Consider the following 25,456-nt stretch of genomic DNA (forward strand, 5'->3'; position numbering starts at 1 on the left):
TTTGAAGGAGCAGCGGGCGGGAACGGCTGCTGAGGAGAGGCACGGCTGGCGATGTGGGACGGTGAGAGAGCCCCTGGCGGCCTGGGATCAGGCCCCGGAGGGTGGCGGGAGCCTTGAGGAAGCCCATCCCAGGCCTCGGGGGTGACGTCTTTGCGACTGCCGCCCGTCCCAAGGTGCGGGATGGGCGCTTGGTCTCGGGCTGGAGGCCGGGGACTGGGACTACGGTTGAGGCTGAGGCGAGAGAGGGCAGCGATGCTTCGTCTGACGTCACATCCGCCCGTGGTGGGGCGGGGCCTTTCGTAGGGCGTGCGTCAGTGCCGGAGCCGCCCCGAGTGGTCACGTGACGGACTACACGCCTTTCCCCGCGTTGCGTTGCTGCTTTGCCGGGCGTTGGGCGTTTTGATATTTGCTTAACCTTGGCTTCCGTCCTTTCCCGTCCGTGCGCCTCTCGCGTTACTCCCTATGGCAGCTCTTCAGCGGTGTAGGTTTACAGGACAGTTACTTAAAAGGGCTCTTTTTTTGTCGTGCGTTCATTCAACAAATATATCTCGAGCACCTGCTGTATGTAGGCACTGTGCTGCTAAATGCCAGGAAGCGAAAAGAAATTAGATCATCACAGGAAATCAGAAGGGTGTACTCAAGGGTTTTCCAACTTTATTGGTGAGATTGAGTGCTGTCTTTGTACCAGAATTCTTTAGAAGAGCATTCTGCAAACTCTACCCAGAATTGAGAATCTTCCGAGGCACTCTGAAAATGCAAAATCTCAAGCCCTACTCGGTGCCCCCCTACCTTCCAGTTTAAAGCACTGGGGCCCAGGAATCTGCATTTTAGCAAGCCCACCCCAAGCTCCTGTGTTTTGATGAGAGAAGTTGGTTCCATATTTCCCTGACTCTTGGACACTCGTCCTTCGCAGGTGTTTTATCTCCTTAGACACACTGCTTAGGGAGAATATCTAATACTTCATTCCACAAGTATTTATCATGTAGGGATATGGCTATGAATGAGACAAACATAGCTGCTACCCTAGTGGAGCTCAACAAAATAGTGTAAAGCAATAAAGTCATCAATAAGCAAGATAATTTCAGATAATTCTGTGAAGACAATAAGCAGTGAAAGGTGGGGAATAACTTTAGAATGGGTGGTCAGAATAGGTCTCTCTGAGTAGAAGTCATCTAAGCTGAGACCTGAATTACAGCAAGCGCCACTCATGTGAGTATGTGCAGGAAGAACCTTCTAGGCAGGGATGGCTGCAGGTACAATGGCCCTTCCCTGGAAGGATCATTTTATATTAGAGGAACTAAAAGGCCAATGGAGCTGGAGCTCAGAAAGGCAAGGAAAGAGTGGTGGATGACAGGGAGGGAGACAGGAACCCAACCACACAGGGCTTTGTAGACCACGGGGAGGATTTTAGTCCTGACATTAAGGTATGTTGGTCCTGTATCTGGGCAAGGAGGCAATTCAGGCTCAATTTTCATGATCCTCATTCTGTTCTCTTGTTCTTAATTCTGTTATTTTTCTCTTGCTAAACAAATAATAGTTCCTCTTTATTTTGTTTCAACTGTTGTTTTCAGTATCTTTTTAAAATACAGTCAACCACTCTTTATCTTTTTGGAAGTGGTCAATGGTAATAAATTATATGCAGTGTTCAACAAACAAATGGTAGAAATAAGGCACAGCCGGGATTCTTGTAGGAGGATATTCCTCTTTTTGTCCTTGGAAATCCCAAAGTTGTGGTGGGACCAGATGAGACTGACAGACTGCTGCCTCTTGTCTTAAACATGGACACCAAGGTCTTGTTGGGGAATTTAAAGTCTGCCAATATCCTGCTTAATCTTAGTTTAGAAATCATGCTTGCTTGCTTTTTTATGTTCTGTGTTTTATAAGGGGTGAGGGGGATGTCCATCAGTGTCCCCAGATGAGGTAGCAGAGCTAAGATCAGCTGTCACCCTTGGCCCACAGCTTCTGCCCTAAGGAAAATAATAAAAGGGCTCAGGATCCTCCCTCCCCATGCCACAGCTTTAAGACAGCACTAAGTTACACTCCTGAAGATCTCTGCCCTTGTCTGTTGCTGAGGGAGTCACACTAGATTTGGGGCTCAAGACCTTTTGGACAGTTGAAGGATCTCACCTGCAGCCCTGGGGCAGGAAAAGTGACGTAACAGCTCTACGTTAATCGGCAAGGCCTTAAAGGAGAAAGAGACTACAGTCCCCGCCTCCTCCCGTTCTTATTGTGTCCCAGAGGCTCATAAATGCAGCTGTTTATTCAGTATCTCCATTTGAGTCTAATAATTAACCTTAAAATTTACATGTTCAAAACGGAATTCTTGAGCTTTCCTCTGCCCCTGCCCCCTAGAGCCACTCCGTTCTTTCAGTTACCTGGTAAAACCTTGGTATCATCTTTGATTCCTGTCTTGCTCTCACATCCCACATCTAATCCATCAGGAAATCCTGTGGACTCTCTTAAAAATATATCCAGAATCTGACCTCTTCCCACCGCCTCCATTTGGGTCCACCATCATCTCTTACCTAGAGTTTTGCAGTAATAATGTAGCTCCTAGCTGGCCTCCCACTTCCACCCTCCGTCCTAGACTGCATGCCCAGAGCAGGAGCCAGACCCATGCTGGTAGTAAACCTAAGTGACAGCTTAGCCCACCTTTTCTCAAGACCTTCCCACAGCTGGTTTCTGTCAGAATAAAAGCCATGATCCTTGCAGCGGCCCTCAGGTCCCTCCACCATCTCTGGCCTCACTTCCTTCTCTGCGCCCCCTCACTCAGGCCTCCCTGAAGGCCTCCTTCTCCCTGTTCCTTGAAGGCCCCAAGGCTTTTGCACTTGCTGTTCCCTCTGCCCGGAAAGCTCTTCCACCAGCTAGCCACGTGGCTCACTCTCTCCTGCAAGGATTGGCTCAAATGCCACCCTCTCTCTGAGGCCTAATCTCTCCACCCCCACCGCGCCCACCTCCCTCCCAGCCTGCTCCATTTTCCCTTCTAGTTTTTTCTTAACACTATTCCATTTTTTTCTTAGCACTTATCACTTTTAACACATTTTGTGATTTTCCTCTTGCCTCTCTCTCCCAACTAGAATGGACACTCCATATTGGCAGGGATTTTTATCTTTTTGGTTAAAGATGTATCTATCCCCAGTGCCTAGAAGAGTGCTTGGCACACACAGGTGCTCAGTAATTTGTTACACAATCAGTGCATGAATGAATGGTTTACATATCATTCCCGTCAAAAGATCACAATACTCCAGCCAAGAAAGGGGAGAGAGCACTAATTTTTAAAAACTAAAACATATTTAAATATACAACTTAAGGAGAAAATAATTAAGTCCTCCACTTGAAACACTCTTTGCAGAGTGCTTGAAAAAAGGTAAACATTTGGGTTTTTGAGCCACAGATCAAAATCCTGGCTAAAAATATAGTGCTGAAAAATTCACCATTACGTTAAACTTTTGTATTTTTTTAATACTTTGTTGTGCTGTTTTTATTTTCATTTTTATTAAAGTGCCAAAGAGATGGATGAAACTGTTGCCGAGTTTTTCAAGAGGACCATCTTGAAAATCCCCATGACTGAAATGATGACAATCCTCAAAGCCTGGGGTTTTCTGTCTGAAAATCAACTGCAGACTGTAAACTTCCGGCAGAGAAAGGAATCTCTTGTTCAGGACTTGGTTCTGCTTTGTGAGGTAACAGTGTCCAAAATGATTGACCTTGAACATCATGCTACCCCTTTGGATTTTTTTGTTTCTTTCCTTAGTCCAACAGAGATTTAAGGCAGCTGCTAAGCTGTGAAGTGATGAGGGCTATGTGCTACTATAGTGGAGAAGAAACTAATTTTTTTTTTTTTAAAGATGGACACTTGAGCTAACAATCTGTTGCCAACCTTTTTTTTTTTTTTCTTTTCAACTTCTCCTCCTCAAAGCCCTCCAGTACATAGTTGTATATCCTAGTTGTGAGTGCCTCTGGCTGTGCTATGTGGGACGCCGCCTCAGCATGGCCTGATGAGCAGTGCCATGTCCGTGCCCAGGATCCGAACTGTTGAAACCTTGGGCCACGGAAGCAGAGCTCGCAAACTTAACCACTTGGCCATGGGCCAGCACCAAGAAACTAATTTTTAATTGGCTTTTTCAACTTACAAAGAATGCTTACAGATCAATAAGAAAAAAAATGAACACCATGGGAGAAAAAACAATTGATACAAGTTAAGTAATAATGAGCAGTATTCTTTTTTTACCTATCAGATTGTCAAAGGTAAAAAGATAGTAATACTCAAATGTGTTGGTCAAGTTGTGCGGAAAGAGATACTCTTTCACATGTATTTCCTTATTGGCTTTTTGTTTTAAAATGATTTCAGGCTTTCAGAAAACTTGCAAGTGTAGTACAAAGAATTCCCATATTCCCTCATTCACTCTGAAATAAATATACTTTATGACCCAGCAATTCCACTTCTGGAAATTTATATGGAGAAAATAATGAAAAATAAGGAGGTATATATAAATGTTATAATTGAGAGATATTTACACATTTATAACTAAATATGTAAACATATATAAATAAAGCTATTAACTAGCATTGTTTAAAAAACAAAAAATCTGGGGCCAGCCTGGTGGCATAGTAGTTAAGCTCACATGCTCTGCTTCAGTGGCCCAGGGTTCCCGAGTTCAGATCCCAAGCATGGACCTACGCACCACTTAACAAAACCACACTGTGGTGGCTCACATATAAAATAGAGAAAGACTGGCAACAGATGTTAGCTCAGGGCCAATCTTCCTCACCAAAAAAAAATTGGAAACAATTATATATAGGAGATTAGATAAATAATGATATATCCACCACACAACAAAATATTCTTTAGCCATTAAAAAGAACAAACTAGACCTTTGTGTACAACTTTGAAAGAAACTATACAATATGCATACGTAAGTGTACATGTATAGAGCAGTGGCTGTCAGCTGGGATAATTTGGTGTCCCAGAGGACACAACATCTGGAGACATTTTCAGTTGTTAAAACTGTGGGAGTAGGGTGCTACTGACTTCCACTGTAGAGGCCGGGAATGCTCCTAAACATCCTAGGACAGCCCTCCACAACATAGAATTATCTGACTCAAAATGTCAGTAGTGCCTGGTTGCAAAACCCTGGTGTCGAGGAAGTCTAGAAGCATACAGTTGATTAAAAAACAAAACAAGGGGCTGGCCCCGTGGCTGAGTGGTTAAGTTTGCACGCTCCGCCTTGGCGGCCCAGGGTTTTACTGGTTCGGATCCTGGATGCAGACATGGCACCACTCATCAGGCCACACTGAGGCAGTGTCCCACATACCACAACTAGAAGGACCCACAACTAAAATATACAACTATGGACTGGGGGGATTTGGGGAGAAAAAGCAGAAAACAAAACAAAACAAGTTATAGAGAACAGATTGGTGGTTACCAGAGGGGATGGGGGTTGGGGGAGGGCGAAAGAGATAAAGGGACACATGTATATGGTGATGAGTGGCAACTAGACTTTTGGTGGTGAACACAGTGTAGTCTATACAGAGGTCAAAATACGATGTACACTTGAAAATATATAATGTTATATAGCAATGTTACTTCAACAACAAAAAACGTTAAAAGTAATAATTGAGGAGTAGACTGTGGAAGAACAGTTGTGAGTGTCCGTGCGGAGACATGAGTCAGATGATCTATTTGTTACTTAACAGGAGAGCGTAGATTGGAGACAGGTGGTCAGTAAAGTACTGAGAGGGTGCTCATAGTCTGTTCTAAACAATCCTAAAATGTGCTGTAAATGGGGTAGAACCAAGCTTATCACCATGTTTATTAAATCTTTTATCTTCTCTTTCAGAAGAAGCGAGCCAGTCTCAATGACGCAGCCATTTTAGACATCGTTTGTAAGTTTCAGTGATTTGTATTTACACTTAACCAATCCAGTTTCATCAGAGAGGCAATTTTGCATGTAAGGACTCAGATTCTAGAGTCAAGTTGACCTGGTTTCAAATCCCAGCTCTGTCACTTACCAGTCTTGTGTCTTTTGCCAAGTTGCATCTCCTTTTCTAAGCCTCAGACTCTTCCTAAGTGAAATGGAGATAATAACAGCACCTACTGCACAGGATCATTGTGAGGGTTAACTAAATAATGCTTGAAAGGCTCTTAGCACAGTAACTGGCATATAATAAGCACATAGGAAATATTTGTTAGGCTTTGTATTATTAGTAAAGAATTTGAAAATATATTTCTGAGAATTTGTTCTTATTACAGTGCAGCCTGTAAGGAATGTAAGGATTAAAACTGACTGGACTTACATATGGTGTGATCAAGAGGGGACTCACTGGGAGGGACACACATTGCTCCGGGGTCTGCATGTGCAACTAGAAGGAAAGTAGAGCCCCTTGCTAAGATAGAGAACACTAGAGGTGGACAAGTTTATCTCAAAGATAAGGAATTCGTCTAGGATGGCTCTATTTGAGGAAACGTCTTCATTTGTGTTTAAGTCCTTGTCATTTACCATGAACTTTGACATGATGTTTAATAGAACCATTAACAACAAAAAATTTTAATTTCCATTATTATTATAACAACCTTATTCAGAGATCAACTAGCGGGCCATCTCAACTCTGAAACACAGAACCAAGGAAGAAAATACCAGAAAGAAACAAAAATCCTCTGGATGCTGTCTCTTGGGCAGGCATCACATTGTACCTGATTATACCTATTTTAGACAAAACTAGATAATCAAGAATTGTCAGGCCATTGGTTCTTTGAAAAGATAAACAAAGTTGACAAACCTTTAGCTAGACTCACCAAGAAAAAAAGAGAGAAGCCTCAAATAAAATCAGAAATGAAAGAGGAGAAATTACAATGGATACCACAGAAATACAAAGACTTACAGGCCAATATCACTAATGAACATAGATGCAAAAATCCTCAACAAAATATTAGCAAATCAAATACAATAATAGAGTAAAAAGATCATACACCATGATCAAGTGGGATTTATTCAAGGGGGTGCAAGGATGATTCAACATACACAAATCAATCAACATGATATACCACATTAACAAAATGAAGAATAAAAATCACGTGATCCTCTCAATAGATGCAGAGAAAGCATTTGACAAGATACAGCATTCATTTATGATAAAAATTCTGAACAAAATGGGTATAGAATATGGGGCTGGCCCCGTGGCCGAGTGGTTAAGTTCGTGCGCTCCGCTGCAGGCGGCGGAGTGTTTCGTTAGTTTGAATCCTGGGCGCGGACATGGCACTGCTCATCAGACCACGCTGAGGCAGCGTCCCACATGCCACAACTAGAAGAACCCACAACGAAAAATACACAACTATGTACTGGGGGGCTTTGGGGAGGAAAAGGAAAAAATAAAATCTTTAAAAAAAAAAAAATGGGTATAGAATATACCCAATACACCTCAACATAATAAAGGCCACATATGACAAACCCACAGCCAACATCATTCAAAGGTGAAAAACTGAAAGCCATCCCTCTAAGAAGAAGACAGGATACCCACTTTTACCACTGTTATTTAACATAGTATTGGAAGTCCTAGCCAGAGCAATCAGTCAAGAGAAAGAAATAAAAGGGATCCAAATTGGAAAGGAAGAAGTAAAACTGTCACTATGTGCAGATGACATGATTCTATATATAGAAAACCCTAAAGAATCCACAAAAAACTGTTAGAGATAATAAACTAATACAGTAAAGTTGTAGGATACAAAACCAACATACAAAAATCACTTGCATTTCTATACACTTAACAATTAAGTAGCAGAAAAAGAAATCAAGAGCACAATCCCATTTACAATCACAACAAAACAGATAAAATACCTAGGAGTAAATTTAACCAAAGAGGTAAAAGATCTATACACTGAAAACTATAAAACGTTGTCGAAAGAAATTGAAGAAGACAAAAAGAAATGGAAAGATATCCTGTGCTGATGGGTTGGAAGAATTAACATAGTTAAAATGTCCATACTTCATAAAGCAATCTACAGATTCAGTGCAATCCTTATCAAAGTCCCAATCACATTTTTCACAGAAATAGAATGAAGAATCCTAAAATTTTTATGGAAAAACAAAAGACCCTGAATGGCCAAAACAATCCTGAGAAGAAAGAACAAAGCTGAAGGTATCACACTCCCCGATTTCAAAATATACAACAAAACTATAGTAATCGAAATGGCATTGAACTGCCACAAAAAAAAAGACACACAGATCAATGGAACAGAATCAACAGCCCAGAAATAAACCCACACACCTATGGACAGCTAATTTTTGACAAGGAAGCTAAGAGCATACAATGGAGAAGAAAAGTCTCTTCAATAGATGGTGCCGGGAAAACTTGACAGCCACATGCAAGAGAATGAAAGTAGACTGTTATCTTTCACCATACACAAAAATTAACTCAAAATGGATTAAAGACTTGAATGTAAGACCTGAAACCATAAAAGTCCTAGAAGAAAACATAGGCAGTATGCTCTTTGACATTGGTCTTAGCAGTATATTTTTGAATACCATGTCTGACCAGGCAAGGGAAACAAAAGAAAAAATAAACAAATGGAATTATCAAAATAAAAAGCTTCTACACAGCAAAGGAAGCCATCAACAAAACAAAAAGACAACCTAACAACTGGGAGAAGATATATGCAAACCATATATCCAATAAGGGGTTAATATCCAAAACATATAAAGAACTCATACAACTCAACAACAACAAAAAACCCAGTTAAAAAGTGGGCAGAGGATCTGCACAGACATTTTTCCAAAGAAGATATACAGGAACATGAAAAGATGTTCAACATGATTAATTATTAGGGAAATGCAAATCAAAACTATAATGAGATAACACCTTGTGCCCATCAGAATGCCCATTATTAAAAAGACAAGAAATAACAAGTGTAGGAGAGGATGTGGAGAAAAGGGAACCCTCTACACTGCTAGTGGGAATGTAAACTAGTGCAGCCACTACAGAAAAGAGTATGGAGATTTCTCAAAAAATTAAGAACAGAACTACCATATTATCCAGCTATGCCACTTCTGGGTATTTATCCAAAGAACAAGAAAACACTAATTCGAAAAGCTATATCCACCCCTATGTTCATTGTAGCATTATTTACAATAGCCAAGACTTGGAAACAACCTAAGTGCCCGTCAACAGATGAATGGATAAAGATGTGGCATATATATATGTATACACTATATATACTATATACTATATATATATACTATATATATGGAATGGAATGCTACAATGGAATACTACTCAACCATAAAAAGTTGAAACCTTGCCATTTGTGACAACAGTGATGCACCTTGAGGGCATTATGTTAAGCGAAATAAGTTAAATGGAGAAAGCCAAATATCATATGATTTTACTCATATGTGGAAGATTAAAAAAAGAAAACCACATAGACACAGAATAGATTGGTGCTTACCAGGGTGCAGGGGGGAAGTGCAAAAGGGGTAGAAGGGCACTTGTGTATGGTGATGGATGGCAATTAGACTTGGGTGGTGAACATGATGTAATCTACACAGAAATTGAAATATGACATTACATTTGAAATTTATATAATGTTATAAACCAATGTTACTGCAATAAAAATTTTTAAAAAAAGAATTGTCAGGCCATTGCCATAAGTGGGGTGGGGAGAGACAGGGACACCAAGGCACCGAAAAAAAAAAAAAAGACAATAAACTGAAGGAAGGACAAGAAAACTAATAAGTACAAAAAGCACAGCCAATAGGTGGCCTTGAGTGTTGGGGCCACCAGCCCCTCTTTATGGGGTGCAGAACACCTTGGTCCTAGGTCCAAAGCCACAGACATGCAGGTGGAAGTCAGTGCAGACAGACAGAGGTCAGAGTAAAGCCAGGATGATAACGTGGTGGGATTGAACTGGATAACTTCCTAAGCCCATTTTTACTCCAAGATACTCTTACATTTGTAACTCCTGAAGGATGTCTTCTGTATCATTCATTCATTCATTCATCAAATGTATACAGAGTGCTTGTTTAATGCCAGCCTTGGCTAGGTGCTGGGAATACAACAGTGAACAAGACTAAGTCCTGCATTCTGTGGGATTCTACCTGGGGAGACAAGCAGCACACAAATGAACATCTGAATGTACGATGTCATGTCAGGTAGTGATAAGTGCTGTGAAGGAAACTAAAGCAGGGCGGGATGGGGGTCGATTTGCATCAGGTCATCAGGGTAGGCCACTCTGCGTAGGTGGCATTTTAGTCGAGATGGGAATGAGGTGTGCAACAGGCCAGGAGAAGAGTGCTCCAGACAAAGAAACAGCCAGTGCAAATGCCGGTTACACAGAGCACTCGCCCCCTGGCACGCTGGGAAATGCGGCATCCTGTGGAGTAGACGGTATGGAAGGAGAGTAACTGGGCTGACTAAGAATAAATGCTACATCCCTACTACGTAGATGGAGTAATTCTTTATGACTTGTTTTATTTGTCTAGAGTAAATTTAATACACATAAAATTTATATTTTGAATAAAAATCTGTATAACCTGATCTGTAAATTATTGTTATTTTCTCCACTTTCATATTATTAAAAATATGTATTTGTAAGCATGTTACTTGAGAGTTCTGTGGTATAATAGTAATAAGCTCTTCCTCCCTCTCTCAGATACTCAATTTCATCGGCACCAGAAGGTTTGGGATGTTTTTCGGATGAGCAGAGAACCAGGTAATGTTTTCCATTTTAAACTGAACATTTGTATTTGATATTTTGGCAATTTCAAAATTAATAGTATGTTCCTCTTAAATCTCTTCTCTTTCAATATGAGGTGATTATTACTCATTTATGGGAAAATGAGAAATATATTTGGTGATGCTGTGTCGGAGGTACCAGCAGCATTTGCGTGATTTGATCATTTTTGCTCTTTGAGGTTACCCAAAATGCTGGCCTTCAGGGTCTTTGCAGATGTATTTATTGAAGACGTTGTAGCTCCCTTGATTTTTCTTGATTTTTCTTTTCACTTTGACAGGTGAAGACATTGACCTTTTTGATATGGAACAATTCAAAAGATCATTTAAGAAAATTCTTCAGAGAGCATTAAAAAATGTAAGAATACAGTTTATCTGAATTTCCATGAAATTCTATTTCATGGTATGTGTGCACTTAAAATTTGCTACTACCTTGTTTTCTTTATCTGTAAGGATTTCAATTAGTAATATTCCATACTACTCTATTCGATATCAAAGACAAACTCTACTTATGGTAAAAACTTTCATCTCCCCTCACTTCTCAGTTTGGGACCAAATGCTTAAGAAGCACCAGCCAACAGAACTCTAATGATGGAAATGTTCTATTTTTGTGTGGTCCACTACACTAGCTGGTAGCCACGTGTGGCCACCGAGCACTTGAATTGTGGCTAGCATGACTGAGGAACTAAAATGTTAATCTTACTTAACTGTGATGAATTTTAGTTAAATAGCCACTAGTAGGTGGCTAGTGGCTACAGTGTCGGTCAGCACAGCTCGAGAACACCCACAGAATCTTATACTGCCATTCCATTTCCAAAAGCACCACCTTAATATCTTATTGTAGGTTGAGGAGATCATTTTTTTAACAGCCTCCCCTACTTCAGTCTCGTCCCACCTTATCTGCTTCAGTCCTCCTTGCATACAGAGACATGCCCCAAAATCTGTCACATTCACCATGCTATGGCCGCCCTCTCTAAAACAGTGGTGTTCCCTCTTTCTTCATACACAAACCCCTCGAACTGTCTTTCCATCTCCCTATGTCATCCTTTGTCCATAACTTCTGTCATAGTGTTTATCCACTTGTCACTGAGCATTTCTCTCATCTCCTGTATAATCACCCTTCCACGTGTGCTTTGAATCCATCTCCTACATCCTCTGAGGGCCTACCTGCTTTGTTTTTCTCTATTGTCTTCCACATTCTTAATCCCTTCCTCTACTGATCCTACTCTACTGCTTGTAAACATGCTGAAGTCCCAGTAAAAGTACATCCATTCCCCCATGCTCATCCTCAAGCTCTGTTCTTTCTACCACAAGACTGTTGGAGGAAGATATGTATTTCTTGCTCCTGACATGTCCCTTGTGTGGAGAGAGTCCCGCTGGCACAGTGGTGCTGGCCCCTCTTCACCACCCTGCTTCACCTTTCTCTGGCAGGGGCACTGACTTAGCCTGAGTGAGAGCAGTGGCCTGCAGAGGACACCTATTCTAGTCTGTTCCTCCAGGGCCAAGGGAGGTCCCCAGAGTAGTTCTGCCAGCAACCACTGAGGTAATGAGGTAACTGCCTGACTGGGTTTTGGCATCGGGAGGACGGCAGGCCTGCAGACAGGAGCCAGTCACAGTTTCTTGGTACTGTAGGTTATATATGCTGACCGTCCATTTCTTGTGCTCAAGAAGGTCATACTCAGACAATTGCCAGTCAAACCCGCTTGTTCCTGAATCTCTCTCTTCTCGTTGTCTTCTGCCCATCCTAGTGTCTCCAACTAATTCTTTTCCTTTGCTTCTGCCCTTTACTGGAGCAGCCCACAAGGTTCTGCGCTCAGCCCTCCTCCAATGAGCTTAGTTAGGCCAGGGGACTTGACTTTGGTGGGAGAAGGAAGGGAAGTAGGAGTACCTTAAAGGAGGGAGGATAGAGTATCATTCCTCTTTCAGAAGCTAATGAGTTGTCCCAACACCATTGGTTGATTAATTCAGCTTTTTCCACTGGTTTAATTAACATCATTGGATTCTTCCCATTCATTCATACATTTAAGAGTCTGTATTCTACTCAGTGATCTGTTTCTTCTCATGCCCTCCTGGATCCACTGCCTGCCTCCTGCGTGTCTTCACCTGCACTCTACACTCCAGCCAAACTGAATTAAACTTCTGTGAGTTCTTAAACTTGCCATAGGCTGTTCCGTCCCCTGGGAACAACCTCCACCACCTGGCCTTTGCACAGCTCATTCCTCCCCATCCTCCTGACCTCCACTTAAAGAGTGCTCCCTCGGAGGGTGCTTCCCTGACCCCCTGGAGTGGTTGTCCCCCTGTCCTGTGTTCCTGTCAACATACTCGTCTCATTTTCTAGTTTAACTGCCAGGCTCCTTGAGAGCAGTGCTCTGACCATCCTACTCCCCACTGACACAGGCGAGCGCTCAAAAAATGGTGGGGAGTAAATGAATCGGGCGCATCCTTTGCAAACTCCCCGTTCCTTTAATCGCTGTCGTTTTTACAATATTTTAATACCCTGCCCCTCCCCCAGTTACTCTTCTTTATCAAAAATGTCCTGACTGTTCTACCAGATGAACCTTAGAATCAATTTGTCAGGTTTATAAAACAAAACAAAATCAGCATTTTGATTGGGGGTCCATTTAATTTATAAATTAATTCACAGAATTCTAGCCAAGAGAAGGCATGTCTCTACTTTTTTTTCTCTTTCATGAATATGCACTTTTTTCTACCTTGTTCCTAAGTAATTATTTTTGATTATATTATTTCAAAAATATTCTTACCATGAAATTATGAACTTTGTAGAGATTAAAAGAGAGTCCGTCTGGACTGTGAGTATGGCACATGCAGCTGCTTTTTTTTAAAACAAACAGCCTCATTGGCACAGAATCCCTGGCTGGCTCTCCGTAAGTGTTGTGGATATATGGTCTGGACTCTTCTAGAACCAGCCTTTTTATGAAGCTGAACATGACTGCCTAACTCATCTCGAGCAACACTTGTGGCAATGGTCCCACCCAACTGCACCCAAAACGAGAAACCTAGAGAGCTGCTCTCTCGCCTCCAGTTCAGAGTTTGTCCGTGTCCTTCCCTCTCAGTGCCCTCTTCCCGCTTGATGGTCTTTCCTGTCCCTCTTTTAGGCACCAGGAACTTCTGTTCTCTGAACCCCATGCCCCCTTCCCCCACCGTTGAAGGAGAAGAGTCTGAAACACTCCTATTTCCTTCTCTTTTAATGCCCGTGTATTTCGGCTGTTAGATTTCTTCCCATGTTATTATTGCCATGTTCCAAAAGCTTTTGCCTCCTGAAGGAACTTCAGGCAGTCTAGCAGGGGAGGCTAGAGGAACAAAGGAGCTTTTTTATTGGCCACATCCGTCCTGTTTGAAAGGCCAGCTAGAGAGACGTGCTGTGTCCGCTGTAGGTTTTAAATGAGGAGGATGAACAGGTGGAGCTCCTGTGTCTTCTCTGTCCCTTGTCCCCAGCTCCCAGCTGAACCACCCGTCCTGACACCTGTTCTCAACTGACTGAGGACTTTCCTTGTCTTCACTTTCCTCCTCATAGCTTAACTAGCGACTGGATAACCCCGCTTTCCAAAAGGCTGATGATGGTGCTGTCCTGCCAAGTGGAGTCTCCTGGTGCCCAGGAGTGAAGAGTAACTCACCTGTTCCTCTAGGACAGATGTCTTAACCTTTTTTGTGCCAAGGACTCTTTGACCATTAGTGAAGCTTAGGGACCACTTCTCAGAAGAATGTTTTCAAATGCTATAAAAGAGAATATATAGAATTACAAGGGAAGCCAGTTTTATTAAAATACAGCTATTAAGGTATTAAAATATTAAATTGTGATATACTGATACATATGCTTCTTTATTAACACAAATAATCTTAATGGGTCTAAAAATAGCCAGTTTCAAAGTAGTGATGGGTATAAATAATATTTTTGAGGCATGTGCAACAATTGTAATGTGATAAGATAGTTGGGATTTCTAGGGCCAACAGAGTAGCAGGTCCTAAAATTATACTATTTTGTTCCCTACCTTCGCAGCTGAAGGAGATGCTAAATTTCAATCAGAAATTAGTACAAATAAAGATGTAATTTTTCCCCCACCAAGTACATAGATGCCCTGAATTCTCACCAAGGTTTTCAGGTTAAGAACTCCTGCCCTTGAACCAACTGAGTAGAGAAGGTTGTGTGAGGGGGCACAGGGAAGACACCTGGAGAGTGATGAGTGGAGCCTGTGGTTCAGAGGAGCCCATCCAGAGCCTTTGAGTGTGTGTGCGTGTGCGTGCCTGTGTATGTGTGTGTGTGGGGGGGGGGGATTAACTGCATATCTTACCAGGTAAAACTATTCAAGATACAATATTCTTGGAAAATTTACAAAGAAAGAGGAGACAAACTAAAATTATGTTTCAACTGTAAAAAGGGAGTACATTTACTCTCCTTTTTCATGCTTGTATATCATGTGGTATAATAATGATGGTCTGTGCTAAAAATATTAATGTAGTTAAATATGTGGCAATTCTATGTGTTGTAAGTTTCGTTTGATTCTTAACACTAAACTTTTTTCTAAGATGTTCAGTGGCTTATGGGTTGTGGCCAGTTATTGACAGTTTATAGCCATTAGAGGGTACCCTGGCCAGCAGTATGGTCCCAGCTTAGCCAAGCCACTTAGGACCCTTGGTCACCTGGTTAAACTTGAGCAATATTAATCTGAGCTATCCTCTGTGACAAATGCTTTATCCCTGCTATTGCAGGGTGATATCTACTGAGATTGTTTCTTTGGAAAATAATGAAGGTCTATATTTGGGCCCTACCTCTTCAGGTATCTGTTGTACCTTCTTTACTCCAAGAATGTGAAATGGAACATCTGAAAGCCATCTGGGCCAGGATTACACTGACTCTGTGGACATCCTTTTCTTTGCCCACTGATTTGTTTTATTTTGTTTTTTGAGGAAGATTAGCCCTGAGCTAATATCTGCTACCAATCCTCGTCTTTTTGCTGAGGAAGACTGGCCCTGAGCTAACATCCGTGCCCATCTTCCTCTACTTTATATGTGTGACACCTACCACAGCATGGCTTGACAAGCGGTGCGTAGGTCCATACCCAGAATCCCAACCGGCGAACCCCGGGCCACCAAAGCTGAATGTGCAGACTTAACTGCTGCACCACCGGGCTGGCCCTATGCCCACTGATTTTTCACCTTTTTGGATTGTAGATCTGTGTGACAATTTTGATAAGTGATACAGCATGTCTCTCCAGACAAGTGTACGCTTAGACATGTACACTTGACTGCGCATTCAGTTCAGGAGGCCACAGAGGTCTTTCAACTCTTCAGGAGCCCTCACCTAAATTGTCGTCATTCTAGACTAGAGAGACTACCCAAATGTCTTGAGTGCTACCAGTTTGCTCCCTCTAGTAAAAATGAGCCCTCTGTATACTGCATTCAATCTTGATTTATACAGGCATTTTTCCTTTTGTAATGTGACGCAGAGGCTATTCAGGATAAGACCCTGTCCTCTTCCATTCAAGTCAGCAGAGGTCCACTGCGTGCCTGTCGCGGCCAAACACTATGCTGCTCACTCAGGGAGAGGTCAGACAGCTCTGCGCCCTCCACGCCCCAGACTGGGGAGAGTTCCTTGTCTGATGCACTGAGGGAGTTTGGAAATCAGCCAGATAAAGAGTGGCAGAGTCAAAGTAACTGCCTTGGTTGCTAATGCCAGCAGCCACGTAACAGCCTGCTTTTCCTGGAGTCAGATACAAGAGGGAGGAAATAAAGAGACGTGGACCAGCCAAGTGCACCCGTCTCTAGTGCCTCCTTCCCAGGTCTCAGCTCCAAGGGGAGGCTGAAGCACAGGGGAGCTAACAATCCAGGAGGGGGCTATAAAATTCCAGACCAACTGGCATTCATATTTAAAGGCTTGGAAAGGTCTATCTTTTATCGGTGAAATGGAAACCAAGGAGCGTTTCCTATATTCTTGCCATATAACTTTCCTTTAGAGTAGTTTTTAGCATCTAAGCTAAATGTATAAAAGCATTAGGATTAGCGTATTTTAAGCCCATTACTACATAGAAATCTTACTAATAAACTTTATAGTACATGCTAACTCATTGAATAGTGAAATTCTTTTCATAATGAAAAGGCTTCATTATAAAACAGGTATCATTTGCAAGGCTGCCTTACTTCATAAACTCTTATAGACGGAAGAATATAGTTTTTCAGGAGAAGCCTAAGAAATTATTGAAAAAATCCTGACTGTAGGTTTTTAAATGTTTTTTCTTCTAGAAGACTTTGCAAGGCATATATGTGTCTCTACAAAACCACCACAAAAATATTTCACCGAAGATTCCCAAAACACTGTAATGAAAAGTAGGAGAAAAGACTGCTGCCAGATCTTAGCCTGTGTGCAAGATGATAGTGACATCCATCACTCCTAAAAAGCACCTATCATTGGGACCACAATGAAATTTTAATTAGGAAACTTAAATCTTCTTTTAATAAGGTGACAATCAGCTTCAGAGACGCTGAGGAGAATGCCGTATGGATTCGAATTGCCTGGGGATCACAGTATAGAAAGCCAAACCAGTACAGACCTGTTTACGTGGTATATTATTCCCAGACTCCATATGCCTTCACTTCTTCCTCCCAGCTGAGGAGCAATATACCCCTTCTGGGTCAGGTATGGAATCAATTACTATAAGCTATAGTATTTTATTATCCTTATCTCAAAAGATGTGTGTAGGTTTAAACTGCTCAATAAGCATCTGACATAAAATACCACATGTAACTCTTGATCTCCTAAAATAAGAAGCAAGAAGTTACTGTACTGCAGGTGGGCACGTGACATAAGCACTGGTTTGGAGCTCTTTGCTAATGTCTTTTACTCTAGAAACATTGCATGCTTAATGTGAATTCAACACAGAAGCCTTTAAAGAGAAACAATCTTTTTTTTTAAAGATTTTTATTTTCTTAATTTTTTTCCTTTTTCTCCCCAAAGCCCCCCAGTACACAGTTGTATGTTCTTAGTTGTGGGTCCTTCTAGTTGTGGCATGTGGGACGCCACCTCAGCGTGGCTGGATGAGTGGTGCCATGTCCACATCCAGGATTCGAACCAACGAAACACTGGGCTGCCTGCAGCGGAGCGCACGAACTTAACCACTTGGCCACAGGGCCGGCCCCGAGAAACAATCTTTTAAAACTTCATTACCCCTTTTTCCAGTCCCATTCCCCCAAAATAGCTACTGTGGACAGTTTTGCTATTTCTTTTCAGAAGATGTTTTATTATAAAACCAGAGTGGTACATAATGTCTACAATTTGCTTTTCTAATTTAACAGAACATTTCCCTGTGGTTACATATGAATATACCTCACTGCTTTTTCATGACTGCACAGTTTGCCTATTAATGAACGTTGTTTTTGTTTGTAACCATTTTCCCCACATTCTGTACATAAGAAAACTGCTCTAACATAAGAAGGAGCCTCTCTTCAAAGTCTGCTTCTCTTTATGGTTCTGCCTTTGGTATCAAAGGCTTCCTAGCATCTTTCCCCCACAATAAGCCATCCCTAAACTGGCCTGGCGACTACTGCTGCTTCCACCATCGTTAACATTCACAACTACAGTGGCACCTCATGTTGGTTCCAGAGCTAGTACTTCAGCTGGTTGTAGGTGAGCGTCTCCGCCGTCCTGGCTCCAGCATCTCTGTTGCTTAGTGAGGCACCACTCACTCCAGGGTTGTGGATGCAACGAGCCATAGGATCCCAGTGGGCAGACTTGCTTGTCATTTAAATTCCTTGACTGTTTACTGAAATGGCAGAAAGATTTCTACTGCTGCTGGCTTCTATTTCCCTTTAACACTTAATTCAACTTCTTTACCCTTGGGGTCTCTTCCTTCATAATACATAGCAGTCGTTCATCCGCTTACAGCTAGGTGAGTCCACCCTGCCACAACTAGTTTAAATGTCACCCCAAAAGCTAATGTTCTTTTCTGTTGTGTGTCTTACGGGAAACTTACTTCTACCCTCTAGCTCCAGGTATATATCTTATTTTATTAATTCTGTTTCAGTTTCCTAATGTGTTCCCTCAGATGATGGAAAGCTTTTATAAATTCCATTTAATATGCAGTTTTCTCTTCAGTATTTGTCCTAAAGCATACATATTTGCATTTTTGTGTGGCAGTGTCACTGTAGTAATAGCTGACTGATACTCTAAAACAGTAACATTTTGAATATTCATTGTTTATTCCTAAGTCTGAACTTAATTTATTATAATTCCTAACTTTAAACAGGATCACTTTTGTAAACATGGTACAAAAGACTTTACATTTATGAGAATCTTTTCTTTCTTTTTAGATTGGCACCTGAGCTAACAACTGTTGCCAATCTTCCTTTTTTTTTCTTCTCCCTAAAGCCCCCCAGTACATAGTTGTATATTCTAGTTGTGTCTCTGGTTGTGCTGTGTGGGACGCTGCCTCAGCATGGCCTGATGAACGGTGCCATGTCCGCGCCCAGGATCCAAACTCCTGAAACCTTGGGCCGCTGAAGTGGAGTGCGCGAACTTAACCACTCGGCCACGGGGCCGGCCTCTGCATTTATGAGAATCTTAATGCCATTAGCCACTTTTTTGTTTTCTAAGGTTAATAACAGGTCATGAGATTGAAATTTTTTGGATTCTTTTCACTCTTGAGTGGAAACTGTTCACTGCAGCTCCTGCATATTACTTTGACAAATATTATAAACACAGGGACGCTAACCCTAATAGTCATTCTAATTTTCATTTCAAGGCACTGACAATTGCTAGCAAACACCATCAGATTATGAAAATGGACCTCAGAAGCCGATATCTGGACTCTCTTAAGGCTATTGTTTTTAAACAGTATAATCAGGTGAGCCGGTCAGTGACTCTCTTTAACTTAAGTTTCCATTTTCTCTTTCACACATGAGTTAGAAGCTGCTGAGCAGGTGGGAAAGTCCGCCTCCAGCAAAAGGAGAGCACTTCAGATATGACTGAAGTGGAGAGAGCTTTCGATTAGTTAAGGTGAAAGGAAACAATAAGTTCTCACTGTCATCTTTTTATAATTGTATTGTGTTTTATACTGCTCATTAGTCACTGGATTCTATGTTATAGATCCCCATTTCCGAATCAGCCATTCTAATTAGAATTTCTTTTCTCTTTAGAGTAACTCAACACTGTCTTTTGAAGCTCATTATATTATTCTATTGTGCAAGAGAAAAGTAGTATTAACTTTCTGTCCTATCAGTCGAGCAGGTGACACAGGGGTCAGAAGTAAAGAAGAAAGCGCTGGTTTAAGCCCCACCGTTTGTTTATTGGTTAAAATCATTTGAATGCATTGTTTCCCTTTAACGATAAGAAGGGATCTGGCCTCACTCAGGCTCGAGGTTTTTTCCCTCTGCATGGCATCCGTATGCGTATATGCTCAGACGCCTGTAGGTGGATTGTTAATGCTCTGTGTACATCTTTGAGCCCTTAGATATGTTATATTTACAGATTTTTTTCTACTTACTGTTCTAAGTAGAAAGCAGTGATGGCTCTCTGCAAGCCACTCTTTAAGGAAAAAAAATCTAACATTAAGAAGTGAGATAATGATTTTCTTCCATAGCAGCCCCTCCCCTCTTTCCCACCACCCTCCCACCAAATTGGTACCACTGTGTGCTAATGACAGTTGCCTTCCTAGGAGAATTCACGTTGTCAGACATTTAATTGTAAAAACAATGGCTTTAGTGGGGGAAAGCCAGAGAAGTGGTTTGAGAGATTGAGACTTACAGTAGGAAAGTTATTCTTCCAAAAGGAGTCTCAGTGAGTTTTACAGTTATGAAGACAGAGCTATAAAGCTGAAGCGATCACGTTGCCAATACTGCCTTTGCCTCCTCTAGCTTTTGCACTCACCACCTGGACTCCTTCCAGATCTGGTTTTTATGTTAACAAAGTACAGAGCTCCTCAAACAAAACAGCCGTGTTGTTGGCCCCAGCCTGCTCTGCCCATATCCTGCTCTAGGAGAAATGCTCAGCTCAGCCTGGATATGGCCTCAAATCTCTTTTTGTTGGAAAAAATAAAGATAAGATTTGACATACCTTTATGTACTCAAAACAATATCTATACTTCAAGATGTTAAAATTAGGAAAATACTCATTTTTTTCTTTTTTTTCTCTCTAGACCTTTGAAACTCACAACTCTACTACACCTCTACAAGAAAGAAGCCTTGGGCTAGATATAAATAGTACGTGTGTTTCAACATAAAAACTGAAATTTGGAAGTACATTCCTTTTTAGATTTCTGTCACTTAGTAAAACATTTATGTACTAAGATCCTGATTTAAAACTATTTATTGCTTTCAGAAAAACTGAAAATTAAATTTCTGTTGGAGAAGCTAAGCTACCATAGGTCTCTTTTAGAATTTGCTAGCATGCCATGTAACAATAACAACAACAAAAACAAAAATTAGCTAATAGTCATTGAGCATTTCTTTTGTGCCAATCACCATACTAGAGTGTTTATATGTATTATTTTCTTAATCTTCCCAGTATCCCATGAATAAGCTGTATTCATCAGGAAGCTGGGTTTCAGAGAGATTTAGTAACTTGCAAGGCAAAGTCACACAGCTGGGAATTGCAACCGTGTTACTACTCACAGATGACACGATTCTCTCCCTAGAAAACCCAAGAGAGTAGAGTATGAAAGTACTAAAGTGGATCGGAAAGTTCAGAAAGGTGGTGGAGCACAATATAAATTTATAAAAATGAAAATTTTCCTATCTCTTAGCAGTGATTTGGCTCTAAAATGAAATGGTGCAGCCCTTAGGAACTAAACATTTTTGTGACTTTCCAATGGCATAGGAACTGCTGTTGATTTCATGTTAAAGAAAGCAGCATACAAAATTGTGTGTATTTTATAATCCTAGTTTTAAAAATACATATCTTCTTATTAACTAAAAAAAGGACTAGACAGAAACATATTGAAATGTTAATAGTGCTCATCCTAGTGTGGTAGAATTATGGGTGATTTTTATTTCCTTTTTTATCAGCCTGTACTTTCCAACTCTCTACAATAAGAAATTATTACAGTCAAGAGAAGAAACAGTAAACATAAATTATACAAGCAAGTTGAAAGGTTAAGAATGAAAGGAGGATACTTTATGGATGAAATATATTCCTAACAGCTGTTTCTTTTGAAATCTTCCATCTATAGTGGATTCAAGGATCATCCATGAAAACAGAATAGAAAAAGAGAGAGTCCAAAGAGTGACTCAAGAAACTTTTGGATACTATCCTCAACCAAGACTAGAATTTGCACAATATAAGGTGGGATGTTGCTATAAACATGAACTACAGGTTATCAGTATTTTTTTGAAAAAACAAAAACCTTAAGTGGAAAACAGTTATAACTGTTTCTTTTTCATTTATCACCTTAATTTTGTATAATTTATGAGTTAAAATAGACTTTTTTATCGTATTTAGTAAGTTCCTCTGTTAGTGAAGGAGACTTCTGGAAATTTTGAATTTGCCTTTTCTTTTTCTTTTTTTTTTTTTTTTGAGGAAGATTAGCCCTGAGCTAACTACTGCCAGTCCTCCTCTTTTTGCTGAGGAAGCCTGGCCCTGAGCTAACATTGTGCCCATCTTCCTGTACTTTATATGTGGGACGCCTACCACAGCATATCGTGCCAAGTGGTGCCATGTCCGCACCCGGGATCCGAACCAGCTAACCCCGGGCCGCCGAGAAGCGGAACGTGCAAACTTAACCGCTGCGCCACTGGGCCGGCCCCTGAATTTGCCTTTTCATTTCATCATACATATTACTTCAGTTATGTATAACTGGCTGTGATCTGTACTTTTGAGGAAAAAAAAATGTAGGTTATATCTTTCTAACCCATCCACACCTGGAACAATACTTTCATGTAGCTGGTGCTCATAAATACTTGTTGAATAAAAGAATGAATAAATAAGTCATTACATAGCCCAGTTGGCATCATATGGAGAAAACTAGCAGCCTAGTCAGAACTGCTAACCTAGCTCATTCCAGGAGTTTGCCACTGCCCACCAGGAAGGCCAGGTCAGCGGCAAGCCCACTGCCACCACTAAAAGAATTTAAGGTGTATATCATGATCACTCTAATCTAATACTCATGCTTACACTCATAACACCCTCCTTCCCCACACCCTCCAGTAAAATTCTGTTTTGTCGCCCTACAGCTATGGGCCACACCTTAAATCTGCCATTGATCTGCTGCCCACGCCCCACCCTGTTTGGTTTGATTGGTTTTAGTGAGAATAGCTGACTGACACCTTTCCAGTTGGGTCCCCTGAATGGCAGGTTTTACGAGTTCGAGTTCCTTTAAACAGCTCATACTCTAGGATACTGGTTCTCTAGTCCCTGGAGTGTCATCATAAGCAGGGAATGGGTAAGAAATCCAGATTGTTGGCCCCACCCTAGTCCTACTGGATCAGGAACTCAGGAGGTGGGACTGGGCCCTCTGTTTTAACAAGCCCTCTCCCTAATTCTGCACACTGAAGTTAGAGAACCACTGGTCGAGCACACGTGAGGTTAATCCACAAGCCTTCTCTTTACACATCTTAGAATAGCTCTTTTCTGTAAGTCATGGTGCACGTTGACTCATACCTGCTACAAATTTTTCCCTACCTTACCTATTTTGAAAAATGTCAAACCTTCAGAAAGCTTACAAGAATATTACAATGAACATCCATTTCCCCTTCACTTCAGTTCACCAGTTGTTAACATTTTGCCGCATTTGCTTTCTTTCTTTCTCTGTTTATTCTGAACCATTTCAGTTAGTTGTAGACAATAATCACCCTCTAAATATTTCAGCATTCTGCCTCTAAATTTTAAGGATCACTTTGAGTAAAAAAATTTGAAATTACACTAAGAGCCAAGGTACCTACTGCAGTAGTAGCACTTGGATCTTTGGTGATATTAAGGAATTGTTATTTTTTCAGGTTTGGTAGTGGTAAGGAGGTGAAGTTTTTAAAAAGAGTCCTTTTTAGGTCTGTTTTAGATACTTATTGAAATATTCACAGATGGAATACTATGGTGTCTTGGATTTGTTTCAAAATAATCCAGTGGGGGTGGGCAATAGGTAATGAGAGGTGGGGTAACAGAGGAAAGAAGACTGGCCGCGAGTTGATAATTGTTTCTGCTGGGTGATGTGCACATGGGGACTCATTACACTGTGCTCCTTTCTTTGTATATTTGTTTTTCTATTTTATTTTTTATTGACATTATGATAGTTTATAACCTTGTGAAATTTCAGTTGTACATTATTATTTGTCAGTCATATCATAGGTGCACTCTTTTGTATATTTTTGAAATCTTCCATAAGAAGTTAAAAAGAAATCATGATAGTGACTCAAAAGACACAACATTTTTACATCGAAATGACGAATTACAGAAAATAGCGCTAATTTTCTGTCAAGAATGCAAACTGTGAAGGGCACCTGAGGGTGGAACTGACATGCGAGGTCTCCTCTGTGTCAGGCACTGTGTACACTAGGCATTTTTTGTGTGATACCGTTTAATCTACTGATTGCCCTCTATGTTTACAGTTAGCAAATTAATGGGTCCCGCCCCATTATTCCCTATATTTCTTGATAACAAGAATTAATGAAATGAGTAATCTGATTTCATTATATTTTGCCATTCCAACTGTTATATATAAAAGCCATTTATAAATATATTTGTTGACAGCTTGAAACAAAATTCAAAAGTGACTTAAATGGGGGCATCTTGGCTGAGAGAGAAGAACCCCTCCGGTGCCTAATAAAGTTCTCTAGCCCGAATCTTCTGGAAGCATTGAAAGCCTTAGCACCAGCTGGTGAGTAGTCAGCTTACTTTCCAAGCTATAAGAATGAACATACTACATTCGATCCTCTCCTTGCTAACTAATTACCTCTGAGCTTTCTCGGGGCTCCGTCTGCTATGTCATCTTGCCCTGTTTTGCATATTCTGCTTCCGCACGTAATGGGGGTCCATGATCTACCCTCTAAGGTTGGCCGTTTTTAAACTGACTCACGTCTTTGCCCCTGTGATTATTTTCATTTTCTTTTCTCTCTTTTTAATTTCAGGTATTGCAGATGCACCACTTTCTCCACTGCTCACTTGCATACCCAACAAGGGAATGAATTATTTTAAAATTAGAGATAAATAAGATGTATGTGGTTTTGTAAGTATAGCAGCTCCTTCACTATATTGCATACACATTCAGTTAATGGCTAGCTGAATAGCTTCTGTCTATAAACTTGTGTTTTAGAAATTAATCCTTAATATTGACATTTTAGAAATGTTCAATGTAATTTTTTGGGACTGATTCTTTCCTCATCCACAGTGTGTCCCCTCTCCCCCATATCCTGCAAAGCATAGCAGTTGTGGGTCTGTAAGATGTGACAGGATGTCCTTTTTCTCATTCCTGTCTCTCCTTGATCCTGGAGAGGTCTGGTTCCAATTGCTGGTCCCCAGGGATTTTCTCTTAAGCCTTGGATCACGGAAAGAAGCACCAAGAAACTATACCCAACTCAAAACTTTCTAGGAGAATCATAAAATTGGTCCATCCAGAGGGTACAGCTGGGTCCATTAAGTTATTATTGCAGGAAGTAGCATATCAGATGATTCAGTTTTATAAAATAATGGCTTTGTTATAAATATGATATTTTTCATAGTCTGTTTTATCATATGTATAGCGTTCAAACTGACCAATATTATACTAATTTGTGAATAAAGATATTTAAAAACTGG

The 25,456-nt window shown here is 40.9% G+C and overlaps 1 protein-coding gene across 3 annotated transcripts; it reads left to right on the top strand.

The window, feature by feature from the left end:
- Positions 1-5: 5 nt before the first annotated feature.
- CENPN (centromere protein N) lies at positions 6-25,456 on the top strand. 3 transcript variants are annotated; one of them, XM_046681860.1, is made up of 11 exons: positions 6-61; positions 3,503-3,683; positions 5,841-5,886; positions 10,646-10,705; positions 11,007-11,083; positions 17,201-17,377; positions 19,479-19,580; positions 20,871-20,934; positions 21,903-22,015; positions 24,413-24,539; positions 24,790-25,456. In XM_046681860.1, exons 2-11 carry the CDS (start codon positions 3,513-3,515, stop codon positions 24,870-24,872), a joined length of 1,020 nt encoding a protein of 339 aa, XP_046537816.1. In that variant the 5' UTR covers positions 6-61; positions 3,503-3,512; the 3' UTR covers positions 24,873-25,456. The 3 variants fall into 3 exon arrangements, with proteins under 3 accessions (XP_046537816.1, XP_046537818.1, XP_046537819.1); XM_046681862.1 differs by having other exon boundaries at positions 40-173; XM_046681863.1 differs by lacking the exon at positions 6-61 and adding an exon at positions 648-660.

Source organism: Equus quagga, chromosome 13 (assembly GCF_021613505.1).
Source record: "Equus quagga isolate Etosha38 chromosome 13, UCLA_HA_Equagga_1.0, whole genome shotgun sequence".
Taxonomy (NCBI): Eukaryota; Metazoa; Chordata; class Mammalia; order Perissodactyla; family Equidae; genus Equus; species Equus quagga.

Coding starts and splice junctions, on each gene's coding strand:
- CENPN (XM_046681860.1), top strand. CDS start 3,513: ATGGATGAAACTGTTGCCGAGTTTTTCAAGAGGACCATCTTGAAAATC. Junction 11,084..17,200: donor TTCAGAGAGCATTAAAAAAT/GTAAGAATACAG, acceptor TCTTTTAATAAG/GTGACAATCAGCTTCAGAGA. Junction 17,378..19,478: donor ATATACCCCTTCTGGGTCAG/GTATGGAATCAA, acceptor TTTCATTTCAAG/GCACTGACAATTGCTAGCAA.